The 20,663-nt window shown below is 37.1% G+C and overlaps 1 protein-coding gene across 9 annotated transcripts in view; it reads left to right on the top strand.

Moving 5' to 3' along the window:
* Positions 1 to 774: 774 nt before the first annotated feature.
* SIK2 (salt inducible kinase 2) overlaps positions 775 to 20,663 on the top strand; it is a 132,043-nt gene continuing 112,154 nt past the window's right edge. For all 9 annotated transcript variants that reach the window (XM_060160361.1, XM_060160363.1, XM_060160364.1 and 6 more), the window contains exons 1-3: positions 775 to 1,027; positions 13,033 to 13,149; positions 15,826 to 15,889. In XM_060160361.1, the coding sequence (XP_060016344.1) occupies positions 893 to 1,027; positions 13,033 to 13,149; positions 15,826 to 15,889 (316 nt within the window). In that variant the 5' untranslated portion in view covers positions 775 to 892. The remainder of the gene's footprint in view (positions 1,028 to 13,032; positions 13,150 to 15,825; positions 15,890 to 20,663) is intronic.

Here is a 20,663-nt window from a genome sequence, read left to right on the forward strand (position 1 = left end):
TTCTTAACCTTTTCCCGGTCACCAACATGTTTGAGAATCTGATAAAACTATAGTCCCATCTCCCCAGAGGCAAGCTCAAAGAGGCAAAAAATTGCACACATTTTAGGGGGTTCGGTCTCCAAAGCCCATTTGAGGCTTCAAATCCCTGGATTAGGTGATCTCCAAGGTCTCATCAACGCTGACATTCTGTGAGTCTACAAGCGCCCGCGATGCTGTCAGAATGATTCTTAAGAGACATCAAATTTGGAGGGATTTATATAGAAACAGATGAAAAAGGATACAAAGAAAGGAGCCTGTGAGCAATGCATTGCTCAGCCACAGTTCTTTGCCCTTTCCAAATTTAGGACGCACAGTAGTCATAGGTGAGAGGTTTTGGCGGGAAGGTCCCCGGGTGGGCGGGGAACGCCGGGGTGGGGTAAGGAGACCCGAGCCAGACCCAGGTTTCTGCAGCCCTCCGCTCCGCCCACCAGGGCTCGCTCTTGCCCTTCGGCTGGGTGGCCGAGGATCTGGGCGGGCCGGGCTGCTATCCCGCCCCTGGCAGCGGCGAGGCAACGGGGAGCATGGAGGGCGCCGGAGCCCGGAAGAAACGCGCCGTCCAGGCCCCGCCCATCTGCCCTCCCTCACACCCGCCCGCCCGCAGACGTCCGCGGTGCTCCGGTCGCCATGGTGACCAATCGAGGCCCAGTCCCGCCCCCGCCCCTCTTCCCCGGCCCCCTGACGTCGGCGCACGTCAGCGGCGGCGCGCGCCTGGCTGGGCCCTGCGGAGCGGGAGGGACTGAGCGAAGGAGTGAGCGGAGCGGCCGTCGCCCGAGCGGAGCTGAGCAGCCAGCCAGCCTGCCCGCCGCCCTCCAGCCCGCGCTCCAGTCCGCAGTGTCTAGCAGCGGGGCCCAGCATGGTCATGGCGGATGGCCCGAGGCACTTGCAGCGCGGGCCGGTCCGGGTGGGGTTCTACGAAATCGAGGGCACGCTGGGGAAAGGCAACTTCGCCGTGGTGAAGCTGGGGCGACACCGGATCACCAGGACGGAGGTGCGGCCCGGGGCTCGGCGGGAGCGTCCGAGGCGAGGGTTCTGGAGAGGAGCTTGACCGAGAGGGGCGGCCGCAGCGGGGGCCTGGGGAGATCCGAGAGGCCGGGTCACTAGCTGAGGCGAGAGGGCCTGGGAGTATGAGGACCCAGGAGGTCCAGGGGTCGGTGAGCGCCGCAGCGACCGGGGCCGCGTCACCCGGACCCCAGTGTCGTCCGATTGGAAGCCCGACCAGCAGGGGCTTTGCCTTTCCTAGGCCACCACCGTGGCCACACAGAATTTCACCCAGAGCCTCCCACCCGAGCCGTGACCTGGTCTGTGGCCTCCGCTCTGGAGCCCAAGTTCCGCGTCTTCCCTGCTTTCAGCTGGGGGTGGGGTGGGAGGGGAAGTCTCCGTGCTCTTGGGCTGCGCGGTGAGAGACGTCGCCAGCCCCGAGGAGGGGACCGCCTGTGCTCGGACTCCCCGGACTGGGCTTCGCGCGGCTCCCGGGATCCCGGCGCCCCTCCCCCGCGCGAGGAAGGGGCCACTGGCCGGGAATGCCCGGGCCGCCACTGTCCATCTTCTCTGTCTCTTTTTGCCAGACAGTATCTCTGACTTAGTGTCAGGCTAGTTTGATCTCGTGCCTGAGGCATTTCCACCTATTACTCCAGACAATAGAGCTGGTTAAAATGGTCATCTCTGCATTTGCACAGTTGGTGGGTTGTTCTTTCTTATCCTAGGTTATCCCTTTACCAGGTGTGCATTCTGTCTGTGAGTACGCGTTCCTTAAGCCGCAGCATATTCTGCCTCTCTACTCATAAAGCCCTCGACTGCTTCCTGACGGTGAAGCTAGCATCCCCCCTTCCACTGCACATTCTAATGCACCGCACATATTTTCTCGCAAGTCTCTGTTCTTACCTAACCCGCCCCCCCTTCCTTTCACCGCTTCGAGCTGCTCTCCTCAGGGTCTCTATTTTAAGACGTGCAAATTAAATACTTTAGAAAAACGGTAGAAACAAAACCGTTCTTTAGAATAAAACCTTGTGTTTTTGACGTACTCTACTGTGCCTCATTGTAGTTGTTCTGGAGTTTCACCCTTTTTCAGTTTTTTTCTTTCTTCCAGTTTTCATCCTATTCAGTGTTTCCCCTTATTAGTGCGAAATGTACCAGAGTTCGGATATGAACGTAGAATTCTTTTTCAGAATGGCTGTGTAAGGTAAAGGACATTTGAAAACTAGAGGGATTTTTGTAGCTGTTGTTCTTAGAAGTTTGCTGAATGTGAAGAATTCCATTTCCAAAAAGAAGGGGCATATGTCATTGTGTCATCCTCACTTTTTGCCCTCCCCTGCTTATCCGGAGGCAGCCGAAATCCGGCTTATGTTTTTAACATCAGGACCAAAATCACAAATTTTCCTCTCACAAATTTACCAGAGTTAGAAATTTAGGTTAAGTTTGTATTGATAAATAATGTGACTATAGTGAGATTACTTAATCTGATCCCAGCATTTTTAAAAACGAAGAAAGAAGTTAATTCCATTCCTCCAAAGAACGATGGCCCAATGCCATGCTATTTGCCCTTTAGTTACATGAAAAGAAGGCATTTGTAATGGGTGTTTTTATATGGGTCCTTGCTTAATGACTCTAAAAATCAAACAGATTTCACAAAGGACTTCTACAGAACTTTTGAACTAGATTGTTAGGTGGTTGAATTCCAAACCCATCAGCACATAACATTTTTTTCTCATCAGCTCTTATAAGTATTAATTGAAAGATTTAATTGTCAGCTGTTACTTATTAGGTCAAATTTAGGTAATATAGTATCTATTTAAGAACTGCTTAAGGGGAGCTGATAAGTGACTGACTTTTTCTTGAGGTTGTCCTTTCAAACTGTAACTTTTAAACTGATATATTTTGTAGGGCTAGGGGGCAGTGTGGAGTAGTATCATGGTTTGGCTATCAGTGAGATCAACGCATTTGTAATTGAAGGCACAGGTCAGATCATGAAAGAGCACTCAGATCCTGAATTGTGTGCATAGTATATTTGTGTAAAATGATTTAAAGTAAAAGCTAAATTTCTAGTCCGTAGAACCCATCTATCGTTGCTTTTCTAAAGAAAGTGTTCTTAACATTTAAAAAGAAATAGTGTGAATTTAAGATGGGTGGGTATGAGTGTTGTGGTAATTTATTGTAACTGGAGATATTAAAGATGAGAGGGGTGAGGGAGATAGCAAGGCATTAATGAAGAGAAAAGTTCCTGTACATGTCAAGTTTTATAAAGTTGCTCTGTGAACTTTTGTGGTAATTTTCGTTAAGAATTGTTTAGCACAGATGCAATTGTTTCTTACTGTAGTTTGCTATTTGTTAATGAGGATTTAAAGCAGTATTTTTTATCTTTATTCACTGGGTAAACATTTGTATCTTTAATAAATACAACAACTACCTCAAATACTATAAGTAAGATGGATAGTGGAAACTTTAAAGTGTTGTTTAACATTATTTGAGGTTCTCATTGCTGAACATACAGTAATTATAGTAAGAACAATTAATATGGCATAAAGAACAATATCAATAAAATATGATTATACTTACTGCTTAGAAAAATTTCTTCAATATAGTATGCACTGACATCAGTATTAGTTTGTGTGTTTTAAAATGTAAGGGTCTTGGGCTTCCCTGGTGGCGCAGTGGTTGAGAGTCCGCCTGCCGATGCAGGGGACACGGATTCGTGCCCCAGTCCGGGAAGATCCCACATGCCACGGAGCGGCTGGGCCCGTGAGCCATGGCCGCTGAGCCTGCGCGTCCGGAGCCTGTGCTCCGCAACGGGAGAGGCCACAGCGGTGAGAGGCCCGCGTACCGCAAAAAATAAATAAATAAAATAAAATGTAAGGGTCTTTTTTCCCAAGTTTGAACTCCAGGCAAATTTTAGGGTTCAGTTTGAACAGCTAAGTGATGAACAGTTGGACCCTTTTATTTTTAATTGGTTCTCCGTCTCTTGTTCTGTATCACTCAAAAATGATGTATTTTCACAGAGCTTGGGAGATCCAATACTGCCTTTTAGGTGGAAAAAAAAATCAGTAGACAAAAGAGGTCTTCATTTTGGTCTAATCTATCAAATAGCTTAACATTGTTTAAGAAATATAATTACATCATCTGAAGCAGTGTTCTCATGTTAGATCTCTATGTAAATTTTACACACAAAAGGGAAGGCAGGTGATGGTAGAATCCAGCTTCTTAATATAATACTTCATAAAAGCTTTGTAGTATTGGTTTGTGATTTATGAATTAGAGTAGCTAATTTTATAAAATTAACATAATGGAAAAAGAATAGTAGCATTCAGACTGTTAAACTATTTTAGGCAGTAGTGGTTGCTAGTTTGCTATGCTGTGAGTGTCCTTGAGAAGTGCATTTTATTAATACTGCACTAGTAAAGAACTTTTTCCCTCTAACTAAGCATATGACTGGTTTTTTGTTGTTGTTTTTTTGTCTGTTAAAATTTCAGAAAAGTGATTTGTGCCCTTAAACTTTCTTGTCTCTATAAAAGAAACATAATCTTGCTGTAGAAAATATCAAGAAGAATATAGTGCACAAAAAAGTACATGTGTAATTCCTCCCTCAGTGGAAATAAATCATTCTTAACATTATGGTATATTTCCCTCCAGTCTTTTTTTTTTAATGCTTTTTTTTCCCCATAGATGAGATCACATGGTAGATACACTTATATAAATTGTATCTTCTTTTTCCACTTATCATTATAGCCTAAACATTTTGCTTATTATATAGAACTTTATTAAACATTTTTAATAGCTGCATAATGTTCTACCTTGTAGATGAATCCTATTTTACTTAACAGTTTTCTTATTTAACATTATGCAGTTTCAAGTTTTCACTTACAATAAATAATTTGCAGCAAATAATTTTTATGTATATAACTCTGTATCTGCATTTTCAGTTATTTTAGGGGGGAGAGATTGGAGGTAAATTCCTAGAAGGGAAATTACCAAGTAAGAAGGTATTGTTTTTACATTAAAGAAATAGTGTATTTTTATTATCAAATCTATCATGTTTATTATTGAACATTTTTAAAAGTGAAGATAAATGAAAAGAATTAACTATAATATCACCACCCAGAGATAACCATCATTAGTTATTTTCACACCTTTTCTGTGATAATTGAGTTTTCCTCAATACCATACCTCTTGTGTTGTTTGGCTAAAGAGCATATGAATGTGTGGTCCATGGAATCTTAAAGATATTTCACACAGATTCTGAAAATTATTTTATTAAAATGGCATGTAGGTATTACTTATAATTAAGAAAATCTGGAATATAAAGCATAGCAAGGGACTTTCAGAAACTGCTTTTTTCACTGAAAATCATTCTGTGTGCATTTGGGTGCTTTTATATTTAGGCATAATTCGTAAACTAACTACTACCTTAAAATGTAAGCATTTTTAAAGCTTTCCAAATAGTTAAGTACAAAATTGCATTTTTAGAGCAAAGGTAGAAACAAAAGAAGGGCATATTACACCCTGATTATGGTATTTCTTGAGGAAGAGAACTCAGTTTTTTAATACATTTGAATTTTATATTTTGCTTTAAAATTTTAAGACTCCTCTCTGTAGTCTTGGTGTTAATCTTGTTCTGTAAAATATTCCAGATGTCAAGAAGCAGCTGTACTATGTGCAACAGGAGGAATTGTTACCAAATAAGTTAACCAGTAATGTTTGTATCTAGGCCTATGTATGATCTTTAACTGTGTGTTGAAATAAAAATTAGATTTTTCATGGAACATATATGCTTTACTAGAAATTGTTCTTTAGTTTCTTGGCACTCCAGACAAGTAAAATTTGTCAAGTTTATTCTGCTACATATTGTTCAGAATGATCTGTTCTTTGGGAGGAGGGGGAGACAAACATGCAAAATAAGAGTTGTATAAATTTTTATATTCTGTAGAAATGCTTAACAGGGTTTCATGCATTCTGCTTTTAATTCCACTGGGAAAGTCTGTCCCAGTCATCAGGCAATTAAGAAACCATTTATTTGGAAATAACTGAAACTGGCCTCGATTCCTGGATTCACATGATGTTATTTGATTTATGGCCCACTACTGATGGCAGATTCATTTCCTTGGAGCCAAATGGATTCCAGAAATTCATTAAGATATCTTTCTTTCCTCTATAGTGTACCTAATACCTCTTCTACTTTCCACCTCCATATTTTTAAAATATGTCATTTATGTAAAAGTTCCTTTATACAGGACATTTATGGAGAATGCCTTCTCACCCTTCAAAGAGAAGCAGCCCATATATCCAGTTTGAGATTGGAAGCATGAAAGATGGTTACATTTGGGAATTTCATCAGAAACTTTTCATTTTAAAAAACATTTAAAAAATACTTTAAACAGGTTAACATGGGAATCTTGGATGAATTAAACTGAAAATTTGTTTTTCTTCTTTAAAGTAAACATAGTATTTATGTGTTTTTCCCCCAATTACAAAAGATATGTATGTTCTTTGTAGACATTGTTGAAAAACTTGAAGAAGAAAATAAACATTCCTATTTTAATTCCACCATCCAGAACAAGAGGCAACCACTGTTAATATTTGGTTCATATACTCTTAGCTATTCACATATATTTTTTATATATATATAGATATATAAAATAAAATTGATGTCATCTATACATATAATCTGTGTTTTTTACTAAATCTGTTATTAACATTTTCCCATTTAAAAAAATAATGTCTAAAGCATGGTTAAATAATATCCTTGCATATGACTCTCTGTATTTCATTTAATCAATTTCCTGTTATTGAATATTTAGATTATTTCTCTCTCTTGCTGTTTCTCTTTCTAAAATAATATTTCAGAGCACATTCCTGTATATACATCTTTGTGCATCTATCTGATTATTTCCTCAGGGTAATCCCATAGCAGTGGAATTCTTGGGTCAGGGAGTATGTCCTTACATCCATATCTGATGGCATGAGATGCCAAATTACCTCCAAAATAGGAGTACCTAGTAATTTTTGTCAGGAAGAATACATAATTTTTAAATCTTTCCCAGTTTGATAGGGAAAACAATATTTTTATTTGAATTTGCATTTCTTTGATTTACTTTGATTACAGTTTTATAAGATGACTGTTTACAGTTCTTTTGTGAATTGCTTTTTGTCTTTTGGCCAGTTTTTTTAATTGAGTTGTCTTTTTGTTGATTTATTTAAGTACTTTTTAAGATAGATTATTTTTTGTTTGTTTGTTTGTTTGTTTTTGCGGTACGCGGGCCCCTCACTGTTGTGGCCTCTCCCGTTGTGGAGCACAGGCTCCAGACGCGCAGGCTCAGCGGCCATGGCTCACGGGCCCAGCCGCTCCGTGGCATGTGGGATCTTCCTGGACCAGGGCACGAACCCGTGTCCCCTGCATCGGCAGGCAGACTCTCAACCACTGCGCCACCAGGGAAGCCCTAAGATAGATTATTTTTAATCACTTCGTTTTATAGTCTTAAAAATTCTCTGTTCAATTTTTATGGATCTAAAAGTGTAGTGACATTTACCTTTCCTCCAATCTCTTTTCCTTACACACCATTATAAAAGTCAGATTAAATTTTAATGAGGATTTATTTTATTGTATAAATTCTTACATTTTAAAAGTCAAATTTTAAACTGGAAAAAAAGTTTAATTTATTTATTCTTAAAGGATAACTGGAGAACTCCATGTCAGTTTTATTACTGCTTTCAGAAACCCTTTCATTGTAGACCACTCAATCACAATCACTATTCAATCGAACAATAGGCTGGTATGTTCTGATTCTACCTGTGATTTAATGTATAAGCTTGAAAAGTGCGTTCACTTTTTTAATTTCAGAGGTCTAATTATATGGTAAGGATTTTGCTCCTTGGTACTTCAGAAGGACAGTGTAGAATTAGTGTATTAGTAGTAAATAGCACTGAACCACATATTACCTGAGACAGCAAACATACGTTAATCCCTTCTGGTTTTTTACTAGAAGGATAGCTCTTATTGTATAACTTCCTTATAAAGTCCCCCAAAGCCAGTTTTGTGTGTGGTTTCTTTAAGTGCATGAGATTAATATTTCTTTTATGAGGAGTGAAATAATTGTTTCTAAAAGTATCAAAAAGTGTACCATTACCATTAAATTACATTTTGAAACTTGAAAAAATCCCTTTTATCCATCAGCTTAACACTATTTCATTTCTGCTCTTACATTTAATTCTTTGTCTTCCTTGCAAATTTGTGTTTTACACAGTTGTTACTTCTACTTTTCTTTTTTGCTTAACATTGTTGGAAAGATTTCTATGTATATAGTCTTCATAATTAATATTTAAATCTTATTAAATAATATAACCATTTTATAGAGAACTTAGAGAAATAATAAAATGAAAATGACTAATGTTTCACAGATGGAGAAGTTAGCATATATAATAAATATAACTTCATTTCACTTTTCTTTTTTTTTTCTTATTAAAAAAGTAGTTCATGCTCATTGAAGAAAAATTGCACTGAAAAGTAAATCAGGAAAATAAAATAATTCATGATTTTTTTTTCACCCACCAATAACATTTTTGTCATATTTATATCTAGTTTTTATTGGTCTTTTTCTATATATACCTTGTGTTGAGACTGCAATGATATCCTGACTTTTTAATTTAATATTTTAGTCTCATCATTTCTCCATATTATTAAAAGGAACTATTTTAATAGCTGTATAACGGTCATAATATAAACCTACCATAAATCATGTACTTATTTCCCAATTATTGTTTCTATTTTTTATATTTTAAGCAATACTCTTGAATATATTTACACACAAATCTTCATCATCATTTCAGATTATTTTCTACAAATAAATGCTCAGAAATAGAAGCCTTAGGCTAAATGGGATGGATGATTTTTAAGGTTCTTGCAAAAGATTGCCAAATCACCTTCCAGAAAAATTATAACCTATTTTATATTCCTACTAACAGTATATAAAAATGGCCATCTCATTGAATTTTAGCTGACAAGGGTGTTTTTTCATCTTTATGAATATAATTTGAAAAAGTATTTTTGAGATATAATTGACATATAACATTATATTAGGTATATATACATTTTCCTATTTATGAGGTTGAATATCCAGTGTTGCTACTTTACATGGGATTTAGTTTGATAGTAATTATCCTAGTTTATCCAATACGCTCTCCAAAGTTGTATAGGAAACCTTCCTTTTGTGTCCTAGCAGAAGAAATATTAATTTTTTATCACCATATAAATTCATTGAAGGTTTTTTTAAGATATTGTATGCATAATTGGGAATTAGTTGAATAATTTAGATGAGCAACACCAAAAATGGATCCTTTGATTTGGAGTCCCTTGCTTGACTTTGTTGTAACCATGAGATTTTGTCCTTGGTACTATGTTCAGAACTAAGTAGAGAAGGGATGCAGAGAGGAAGTTCCCAGAAATCTAAGTTCATAGTTATCTTTTGTGTGTGTGTGTGTGTGTGTGTGTTTTGCGGTACGTGGGCCTTTCACTGTTGTGGCCTCTCCCGCTGCGGAGCACAGGCTCCGGATGCGCAGGCTCAGCGGCCATGGCTTATGGGCCCAGTCGCTGCACGGCATGTGGGATCTTCCCAGACTGGGGCACGAACCCGTGTCCCCTGCATCGGCAGGCGGACTCTCAACCACTGCGCCACCAGGGTAAGCCCCATAGTTATCTTTAAAATGAACTAGTGGAGCACAGCTCTTTTGTAAATTCAGAATTTCGTACAACATTGGGGAAATCCTCCAATGCAGATTTTTGTTGTTCATTAAATTTGTTTTCCAAAATGTGTTCTCTTTGTTCTCACGGACCTATTAAGTTCCTTGAAGGTAGGAATCATATATTATTCATTTTTGTATCCTGGACATAATTCCGGGCATACAACAGGTGCTCAGTAAATGTGTGAATAATAGGCTCATTGAAGAGTGAAAAGATAGAACTTGAAGTTAGAAGGCCTGTGGGTTTTTTCCCATTAATTCACTTGAGCTTTAGAACCTTTGTAGATTATGTAACATCTTTTGAACCTCAGTTTCATCAACTCATGAGTGTACTGCTTGTTCCATTTACTTCAAAAAATTGAGATATAAATGAGATAAAATATATGAAAGTATCATGTTAAATTAAAAAGTGCTGTACAATTGTGAAAGTCATCATCATATTTCTGGGAAGTACTTGGTAAAGAGTCCCATTGTTAAGAAATTACCTGGAAGAGTATAGCAGAGATGACTACCTACCTGATCACCAAAACTCCACTCTTTCGTCTTCTTCCTGGACCTACAGCTCAAATGTTTCTTGGCCTCCCTTACATTTAGGTATGGTCATATGACTAAGTTTTAACTATTGTGTGCCACTTCCAGGACTGGCCCATAAAAACCTCTCAGGAGGGCTCCTCCAAGCTTTTTTCTCCTTCTGTCTGACTGGAATGGGGACAACCTTCAGGGTTGTCTGTCCTTTTTTTTCTTTGGCCATGAGCTGCGTGGCTTGTGGGATCTTAGTTCCCCGACCAGGGATTGAACCCGGGCCCCCTGAAGTGAAAGCACAGAGTCCTAGCCACTGGACCACCTGGGAATTCCCAGGACTGTCTATCCTTTACCCTTTACCACCTTTATTTAACCCTTTAAAGGTAATAAAGACTCCTTGTATACATCGTATGCCTGCATGGAAGAGGGCTACCTGCTAACTTCTTTATCCGTCCAGTTTTGCTGCATGAAAAATAAACTTACGTTGTGTTCAAATCAGTGTACGTTTTGGGGTCTACTTGTTATAGCAGTTAGACTAGCCCTGACTATTACAAGGAGCATGCTAACACACAATCTACTTTTTCATAATCCTCTGAAAGCAGCCTTACAAACAAGGGGTAACTGTGAAGATATAAATATATAGCCTTGTGGTCCACATACATACAGTCTGTGACCCAAAATAAAATTGAGGAGAGAATTATATTTTGTCATTAGAGAATTTTTTGGCTGAGAACAGTTAAATAATGAAGTTTATAACTTAATAAAATTTAATTAGGTAACATATATTTTTCACTTTTTCATTATTTGAGGCCCAGATTCCAAAAGAGTATCAAAGAGGAGAAATCTCTTGGTAATACCTCACTTTAATTGGTATTTAGTATTTAAACTTTTTCTTTAACATTAAATATGATGCTCAAGATATATATAATAAAAAATTTTCTTAATGACAATAACCATGCTGAGATTTTTAAAACCATGATTCCTTTCTATTTATTTATTTTTTCTGTTTATTAGATAATTGTGACCCACTTCATTATAAAAGCTTTTTGTTAGAGAGGGACTACTGGTATGTAGATGCACTCCAGAAATTGTAGGGCAAGAAATTTTCTTCAAAATATGCATGTCTATGAAACTCCATGTTACCTTCCTAAGGAATGTTGAGGAAATTAAAATATACACTTATCTTTTTATCTGGCAGCTTTTACCCAAAGTTACCCAAAATAACTGATAATCCTGTATTCTATCGTACTGTAGTTGGGCAGGGCGGTCATCTTACATGTATTGGTTTGAGGTGGTTCAATAATGTTCCTACTAGCAAGTACAATATTAATCAGTCACTCCTCTAGCAGTCAAAGCTTAGCACTTTTTACTTTCTAGAATATTTTGATATGGGAATAAATACCACCAAACATAATGAAAATAGCTATCACAAAACCTGCAAACTTTACTGCCTAGAGAAGGAGCTACCCCCTTTCTTCTTAGGCAATAAATTTAATTTTACTTGTCATGTTTAGTAATCTTATTTCCCTTGGGAAGCTTGAGTTCTTCTATGAGTTACAATTAATTCAAATTAGGAAACAAGCTATGGACAGCAAAATAGAAATAGAGAAAGGTAAGAAGTAAACCTTACTGTAGAACTTTAAGAGATAACAGGAAAGGACAGGGCAACTGTAATGAAAGAAGAAAAAATGTATTAACAGGAGCCTAAGGGAATTAAGTGAGTTGACAGGTTGAGTCCTATTTTCTTGATTACCTTTTAGGAGTATTGAACTATTATACCACATACAATAATTGATATAAAAAATTACCCTGAAACAACAACATAAGACCGAATTATGTTCAGAATGCTTTTGGGTAGAATGTGAAGTACATTTCAGAGTTTTTTCAGAACTTGTTAAAGTTTGGGTAGTTCCCAATTTTCTGAAAGTTTTATCTGAGTCAGAATAGCTTATTTCCTAACCAAATGCCAAATACTAATTTAAAAAAATTAGTTCTTTTTGGTTCCATGAAGAAAGTACGCGATTGTTGATTTCTGACTACCTAGTTATTCACCTTCAGATGCATTTCCTTCAAATTGTTAACTTTTGAGTGTTTGGGTTCCTATCTAGTTATGACAGGAAGAGGCCACATTTTTTGAAATCAAATTCCTTTAAGGAAGTAAAAATTTAGTGTGATTACTAACATTTGAGTTTTTGCACTTGATTTTTAAAACTAAATTTAATCCAATTGGTATCTTTTCATGTAGATGAGTTTTAATTATTTACACTTAGTTTTTTTCCAGAAAGGTGTATCTCTATGCTTTGGAACCTATCACTTGCTTTTCTAGAACAATTGTATTTCAGTATAAAAGAAACTGTCTTTTACTTGGCTGATCATTTGTTTATAGGTACTTTGCAGTGGGATGATAACTAATTGAAACTGCTGAGATTTTATTTTTTCGGTTTTTAAGTGGAATAAGGAGTTACAGTTGTACTGAAAGAGAAATATGTTTTATTCAAGTATCTTTGCAGGGTTATTCTTCATAGCACATTAGAGACACTCCCAAACAATCTGCCACAGTGCCTTATACATGGTAGATGTTTAAGAAATACTTGTTGAATGATGAATGAATGAGCATTGAATTTAAGCTAGTTATCATCGTCACAGGGACCTACAGGCGAAGTCTTAGATGTCATTTTTTTAAAAGATTCTTAACTGGAAATGTTAACCATTGTATACTAATTGTATTTATTTGTGTCTGGGATGCAGGTGGCGATAAAAATAATAGATAAGTCTCAGCTGGATGCAGTGAACCTTGAGAAAATCTACCGAGAAGTACAAATAATGAAAATGTTAGACCACCCTCACATAATCAAACTTTATCAGGTATGACTTAGCTTTACACCTCTCCATGCTTTTTACATTCAATACTCTATTTTACATCATCATTTTTCTCTTTTATGTTAGTTTTTTTAGTCTATAAAAAGATAACTATATGCTTTTATTCATCTGAATACATCCATTTTTCTATATTTAAATTAAAAATTAAGAAATAAAAAACTGCTAGCAGCTTAATTTTAAGTTGTCTCTCAGACTGTAAGTTATTTGATTGCCAAGTTTGTAGTTGTGCGTTTATGATAACATGCTTAAACCTACTGGGTTTTGGTGGTGGTACCATTAATGAGGATATGGCAGTTTTGCTTACTTAAAAAATATATTGTTTATGTTTTATGAAATACAAAGGCTAAAATAGTATATTACTTAGTGGCATACTTTATAATACCTAGAGCCAAATGTTTATTTTGGAGGGGGTTCTTTTATCAGATAAAGTAAATAAGTTACTTTTTTTTAATTAACTTTATTAAGATACAGTTTTGTTAAAATAAGCTGCACCTCTTTCAAGTGTAAAGCCATGTTTTTTTTGTTGTTGTTTTTTAAAATTTATTTTATTTTTGGCTGTGTTGGGTCTTCACTGCTGTGCATGGGCTTTCTCTAGCTGTGGTGAGCGGGGACAACTCTTCATTGCAGTTCGCAGGCTTCTCATTGTGGTGGCTTCTCTTGTTGCGGAGCATGGGCTCTAGGTGCACAGGCTTCAGTAGTTGTAGCACACGGGCTCAGTAGTTGTGCCTTGCGGGCTCTAGAGCGCAGGCTCAGTAGTTGTGGCTCACGGCTTTAGTTGCTCCACAGCATGTGGGATCTTCCCGGACCAGGGCTCGAACCCGTGTCCCCTGCATTGGCAGGTGGATTCTTAACCACTGCACCACCAGGGAAGCCCAAGCCATGTTTTTGTAAAAGGAAGATTTTTCTCAGATTTTTGAAGAGTAATTTATATTTAAGAATGATAATGTAATATAAAACCCTTTTTTATATTTCTGTTCCTTAATATTTAGAATTTTTATATTGGAAAACTGTTTTTAAGCTAAAATGTTACAGTATGCTAGTCTATGACTTTGATCTCTAAAGTATGATGTGTGTACCTAGTGGTGTGCTGGGCTCAGCCTGTACTTGCTTGTGAGAGCTGATTGTTAAATTTTCAGAACTTTTGTGAGCCAGTTAACACCATGTTAGTGTCAATAGCTCAAAATCAGCGATGGTAGGAGTATTTTTACACCACAGAAATTGGTTTACAAGTCAGGCTCTTTTTTTTTTTCCTCAGAGAGCTAGTGCTAGCACACTACTCTGTGCACTCAAATTGGTTAGCACAAGTATCCCTTGGGGTATAATAAGAAAATATTAGAACTTCTAATTCTGTTTATCTTTTATATTTATCTTCTTGTGTGCCTCTTATAATGTATATAATATATTTATAAAATGGCACAAGTATGTAATTTGTGTCTCTATGTGTATATACTCATAAATATATATACATATATGTATATATATACATTTACCTCTGTACATACATACATGTATATATTTGGCTAAATGACTTTATCAATAGAGATTTATAATGTAAACCATGTGGAGACCATTGGAGAGCATTACTGTTAGTTGAGAATGAGAGACTATGGTGTGCCACTCAAAACAATTCCTAAAACTGCAGAGGGCCTCTTAGAGCAAAGTTATGTCAGAGTGTTTCTCCCCTTAGGCTTCTTCTTTTTTTCCCTAAAGAGGATACTTATAAGAAACTAATCACATCCTTAGAAGTCTGATGACCCATAACTCAAACTGAGGTTAAAACTACCATGATTCTTCAACTATACTTCAATTAAAAAATAAAACAAACAAACCAAAAAACTACCACGATTCACATGATAATTCTGTCTTTATATGAACTCCAATAATCAGTTACATTAACTTACTGTTGGAGTTGTTTAGACCCAAATTGTAGGTAGCTCTTAGTTTTCAGACCTGTTTTAGGAATAGTCCTAAACTTAAATGTTAGAGCAAAATTAGTTTTTAGCCTTTCAGTAGATAGCACTTAAATATTACATTGTTAGCATGTGCCAGTATGTGTGTTCCTTTCTGAATTTAGAAAAACTAATTTAAATAAACGTGTATAGCAGTGGAGCTATGAAGAAGCTTTTGAACAATGTTTTAAAATAACAGTACTTTGTAAAAATATGAAAGTATAGTAGCTAGGTTACTTTGTGCCAGATTAGCTAGGTTACAGGCCAGATTACCTGAGCTCTATTTTATAAGCTCTACCATATAAACACAGCTAGAAAAGTCAGTGAGGAGGTAAAAAGTTGATCTTCAAAATTCCTGTTACCTATATTAGTATTTTTCAAACATGAATGTGCATTATAGTCACCTGAAGATTTTGTTAAAATGATAATTCTTTGTCAGTAGGTCTGGCATGGGATCTGAGATTTTGCATTTCTAACAGAAGCCTGGGCAGTGCCGCTGCTCCTGCTGCTGGTCTGTGGACCACATTTGGAAGATGAAGGGTCTAGATTTTTCACAAAAGTATTAGCATAAGGATATTGTCAGTCTTGTAAACCTCACCAGCTTCTGAATTATTCATAACTTGATACTTTTATTAGTAGTTTTAATTTAGGTAACTCCATAGAATGTTGCAATCTTTTCCTGTGAGACTAATGTGGAATTATTTATCAATAGGTAATGGAGACCAAAAGCATGTTGTACCTTGTGACAGAATATGCCAAAAATGGAGAAATTTTTGGTAAGCACATTTCTTTCCATTTTTTTTTAAATTTGAAAATGTCAGTAAGCTTTATGAATAGAGTATCTTCTATTAATTCTCCTGCTTATTTAAAAGTTGCTAACATGAATTAGAAATTTTTAAGCATTAGAACATAATAAAATATCCAGTAAGCTAAAGATATGGAATATAATTTAGTCTCTTGTATTTATGATATTAAAGCTATTGCTTAATTCTTTCATCTGTGTTAGAGAGATTGGAGAATCAAAGATAGGGGGAAACTTTCAGTCATATTGCAAAGGAGATTTTCTTTCATTTATCTTCCTTTTTACCTTTCTTTCCAGGGTAAAGATAGTCAGATATTTATTGAGCTTGTACTATGTCTCAGACATTGTACTAGGTGTAGGGGATACAGTGGTGACCTAAATAACACAGTCCCTGCTATTGTGGATCTTATAGTTTAGTAAGCTGTTAACTTTAGCTATAAGACCTCTGGGAAGTCACTAAACTTCTCTGGGACTCAGTTCCTTTGTCTCTAATAAAAAAATATTTGATTAATTGGTTTCTATGATCCACTCTAACCCTTAAAAAATTATAACTATTTTATTGGTTTTAGCTTTCATCTATTTTATTTTTACTTTATGGAGCAAGAACACTGTAGGTAGTCTAAATGTTTTGTTTTTTAACCTAAATTTAGTCCGAAATTGTTTTTTAAACAGCTTTATTGAAGAATTCACATACAGTAAATTGCGCACATATAATGTGTACAATTTAATAAGTTTTCACACACAGATGTATGAAACAGACCACCACCACAGAAGTTTCTTTGTGACCCTTTGTAATCTTTCTTGCCCCACCTCACCACCAGGCAAGCACTGATTTGTTTTCTGTCACTATAGATTAGTTTATGTCTTCTACAGTTTTATTATATAAAGGTGCTTATATAGTCTGTACCCTTTCTTTGTCTGGCTTCTTTTTCTCAGTTTAATTATTTTATGATTCATCCATTTTGTTGCATGTAATAACATATCGTTTCATTTTATTGTAAGTAGTATCCAATTTTGTAAATATACCCCAAGTTGCTTATCAATTCATGTATGGATAGACATTTGGATTGGTTTCAGTTTGGGGCTGTTACACATGAATTGCTATGAACATTCATGTACAAGTCTTTAACTTACAGTCTACCCTCAAGTAATATTCACCACTTCACATAGAGTGTAAGAACCTGGCAATAATATACTTCTGTTTAACCCTTCCTCACCGTTATTTCTTTGTCATACATTTTATTTATACCTATTTTATAAAACACAAAATACAGTGTCATTAATTTTGTTTAAAAAGTCAATTATGTTTTAAAGAGATTTCAATATTTTAAAAAATCTTATACATTTACTAGTGGAGTTACCATTGCCACATCTCTGTATGTAGATGCATGTTTTCATCTTCATTCCTTTATATGGATACATATTTTTATCTGGCATCATTTTTCTTCTGCCTGAAGGACTTTATTTAGCATTTCTTGCAGTGGAGGTCTGTTGGCGATGAAATCTTTCAGCTCTTGTATGTCTAAAATAATCCTTATTTTGTCTATTTTTAAATGATATTCGTACTGGGTATGTAATTCTAGGTTGACTTTTTTCCTTTCAGTGCTTTAAAGATATTGCTCCACTGTCTTCTCATTTGCATTATTTCTGACAAGAAATCTGCTGTCATCCTTTTCCTTTATTCTTCTGTATATAATGTGCCTTTTTTTCCCTCTGGCTGCTTTCAGGATTTTCTGTTTACCACTGGTTTTAACAGTTTGATTATGATGTGCCTTTGTGTGGTTTTCTTCATGATTCTTATGGTTGGTGTTCATTGAGCTCCTTGAATCTGTGAATGTTAAGTTTCCATCAGATTCAGAAAATTTTCAGCTATTAGTTTGCTGGCCTCTTTGTCAAAGACTCCAGTTGCACATATATTAGGCTGTTTGAAATCCTCCCACTGCTCACTGATTCCAATTTTGAAAATTCCTCTTTCTGTCTGTATTTCATTTTGGATAGTTGCTATTTCTATGTCTTCAAGTTATTTAAATTCTTTAGCTATTTGTTTCAACTAGAAGCTTCTTAGCTGAAGTGGTGTGGGCTTTGAAGCCAAAAAGATCTGGTCTGCAATGCTGGCTATACCATATTAATTGTCTTTCAAGAAATCTTTATTGAAAGCTGACTATATGTCCCACACTGTTCTGTGTGGGAAGAGTACCACAATGAAGAAAACAGACAAAAATTCCTTTTCTCAGGAACCTTGCCTTTCAGTGTGGGGAGAGAGACAATATGCAAAATAAGTAAACTGTATAGTGTACTAGATGGTGGTACATGCTATAGCAATAAAGCAAGGAAGGGGGCATGTGGAGTGGGAGAGTTGATTGCAATATGAAATAGAGTGGTCAGGGAAGGCCTCGCTGACATTTGAACAGACTAGAAAGTACAGCCATATAGATATGGGGAAGAGAGGGTGGCCCAAGGAGAGGGAAGAATAAATGCAAAGCCCCTGAGGCAGCAGTGTGCTTGGTGTGTTCAAGGAATAGCAGGAAGTCCAGTGTAGGTGGAGAGAAGCAAGCAAGAGGGAAGAGCAAGAGCTAGCAAGGAGGAATATTAGAAAGGTCAGACGAGGTCAGAAAAGTAAATGGGAGGCAGGAGTGGGGCAGATTTGGGGGCTTTGTAGACCATGTAAGGACTTTGGCTCTTACCTTGAATAAAATTAGGGAACCATTAGAGAGGTGTTTGAACAAAGAAGTGATTGTATCAAAGCTAACATTTTAAAAGCATCACTGGCTGCTGTGCTGAGAATAGATTGTAGTGAGCAAGGATGGAAACAGGGAGACCAGGTAGGAGACCAGTAGTCCCAAGTGAGAGATGATTATGGCTCAGGCCAGGGTAGCAGTAGTGTACATGGTGCCAGGTGGTCACTCACGGTATGTTTTGAATGAGTAGAATCAGTAGGATTTCTTGAGAGATGGAGACCACCCAAGTAGAGAATATGATTAGGAAAGAGACCAATGTCTGATCCCCAAGGCACTCAAACATTAAAACCTCAGGAAAATAGAAAGAACTAGCAAAGAAGACAGAGAAGAAAACCAAGAGAATGCAATGTCTTGGAAACCAAATGAAGAAAGTGTTCTCAGGAGGATAGAGTGAACATCTCTGTCAGATGCTGCTGATAGTCAAGAGACATAAAGAATGACAATTGACCATTGTATCTGTTTTGGTGGAGTGAGTGAGCCAAAGCTACACTGAAGAGCAGATGAGAGAGGAAAATGGAGAGAGCCAAACAGAAAACTCTTAAAAGGATTTCCACTTCAAAAAGGGAGAAAAAAAAATGAGAAGGTAGTTGAGGTCAAGGGAAGGATTTTGTTTGTTTTTTGCGGTACGTGGGCCTCTCACTGTTGTGGCCTCTCCCATTGCGGAGCACAGGCTCCGGACGCGCAGGCCCAGCGGCCATGGCTCACGGGCCCAGCCACTCCGCGGCATTGGGATCTTCCCGGACTGGGGCACGAATCCGTGTCCCCTGCATCGGCAGGCGGACTCTCAACCACTGCGCCACCAGGGAAGCCCCATTGGAAATTTTTTAAAGCTCCGGGCTGTAGTTTTATGAGTAAACTAGATAGAAATGGCTATTATATGTTAGGTGTCATTTCTATGAAAATAGAATATTCTAAGTTGCTACTTCTTGCTAAGACCATTGATGATGAAGGTTTGGATCACATTGTTTTATATAAACTGAAGCATAATTTGGGGATTTTTCATGTAAAATAGCTAGAGTAAATATGGAAGATAAGACAGAGTAAACTGTAGTTTCAAGTAATTACAGGCAAAGCCAGCGAGTTTCTAAGGTGGAGCCCATGAAGACAGTAAAATAGAAGTGGGAAGATGCAGTCCATGGAACATTAATCAAGTAATGAAAAATATGTATAATGTTTTAAGTGAATTCTGAGCCAAAATGTTTTCAGTCTGTTTTAGATGAAACAGAACCACAGAAACAATATTCAACTATGTATTAAGAACTATATATTAAGATTTAATGTTCATGTTTATAATGTTGGAATTACTCTTTACAAATATACCTTTAGTGCCTCCTCTGTGCGGGAGGGCATTTTGTTCCTTTTTTTTCCCTTAGTTTTGTATTTAGGTGGCCAGCAAGTCATACTCTGTGTTCTTGAAAAATAACTTGAAATTAAACCCTTCTGTTGCCACAGTCATCACCTTTATCTAGGCTTTCATCCCCTCATGTCTCAATTATGAAGACCTCATGTTTTACCATGCCCTATTTCTTTTCCAGTCAAGTACATTTCTGATATATTTCCTGTTTAATCTTCCCCAACTATTATTTTTGTTATATTACTACTGTGTTCATTAACCTTTACTTACCTTCCTATTATTTATTGGATAAAATTCAGAATCTTCAATCTGCAAATAGGATAACTCAACTAAGTAAATGGATGGGCCCAGCTATTCCTTACATAGGTCTACAGATTATCCTTAGGTAAGGACAACCAAATTGCCTCAATTAATAATCAGTCTCCCTCCCTTCCTTCCTTCCTTCCTTCCTTTCTTTCTCTCTTCCTTCCTTTCTTCCTTCCTTCCTCCCTCCCTCCCTCCCTTCTTCCCTCCCTCTGTTTGTTTCTTTCTTCCTTTCCATTTTTCTTGGTCTGTATCTTTCTATCTTACAAGTTTTTATTTTTACAAAAGTTAAACATGTACTAAAGTAAGAAGTCAAATAATTCTGCAAGATTCGTTACCAAAAAATACCTGTT

This window comes from Lagenorhynchus albirostris, chromosome 9, assembly GCF_949774975.1.
Source record: "Lagenorhynchus albirostris chromosome 9, mLagAlb1.1, whole genome shotgun sequence".
Taxonomy (NCBI): domain Eukaryota; kingdom Metazoa; phylum Chordata; class Mammalia; order Artiodactyla; family Delphinidae; genus Lagenorhynchus; species Lagenorhynchus albirostris.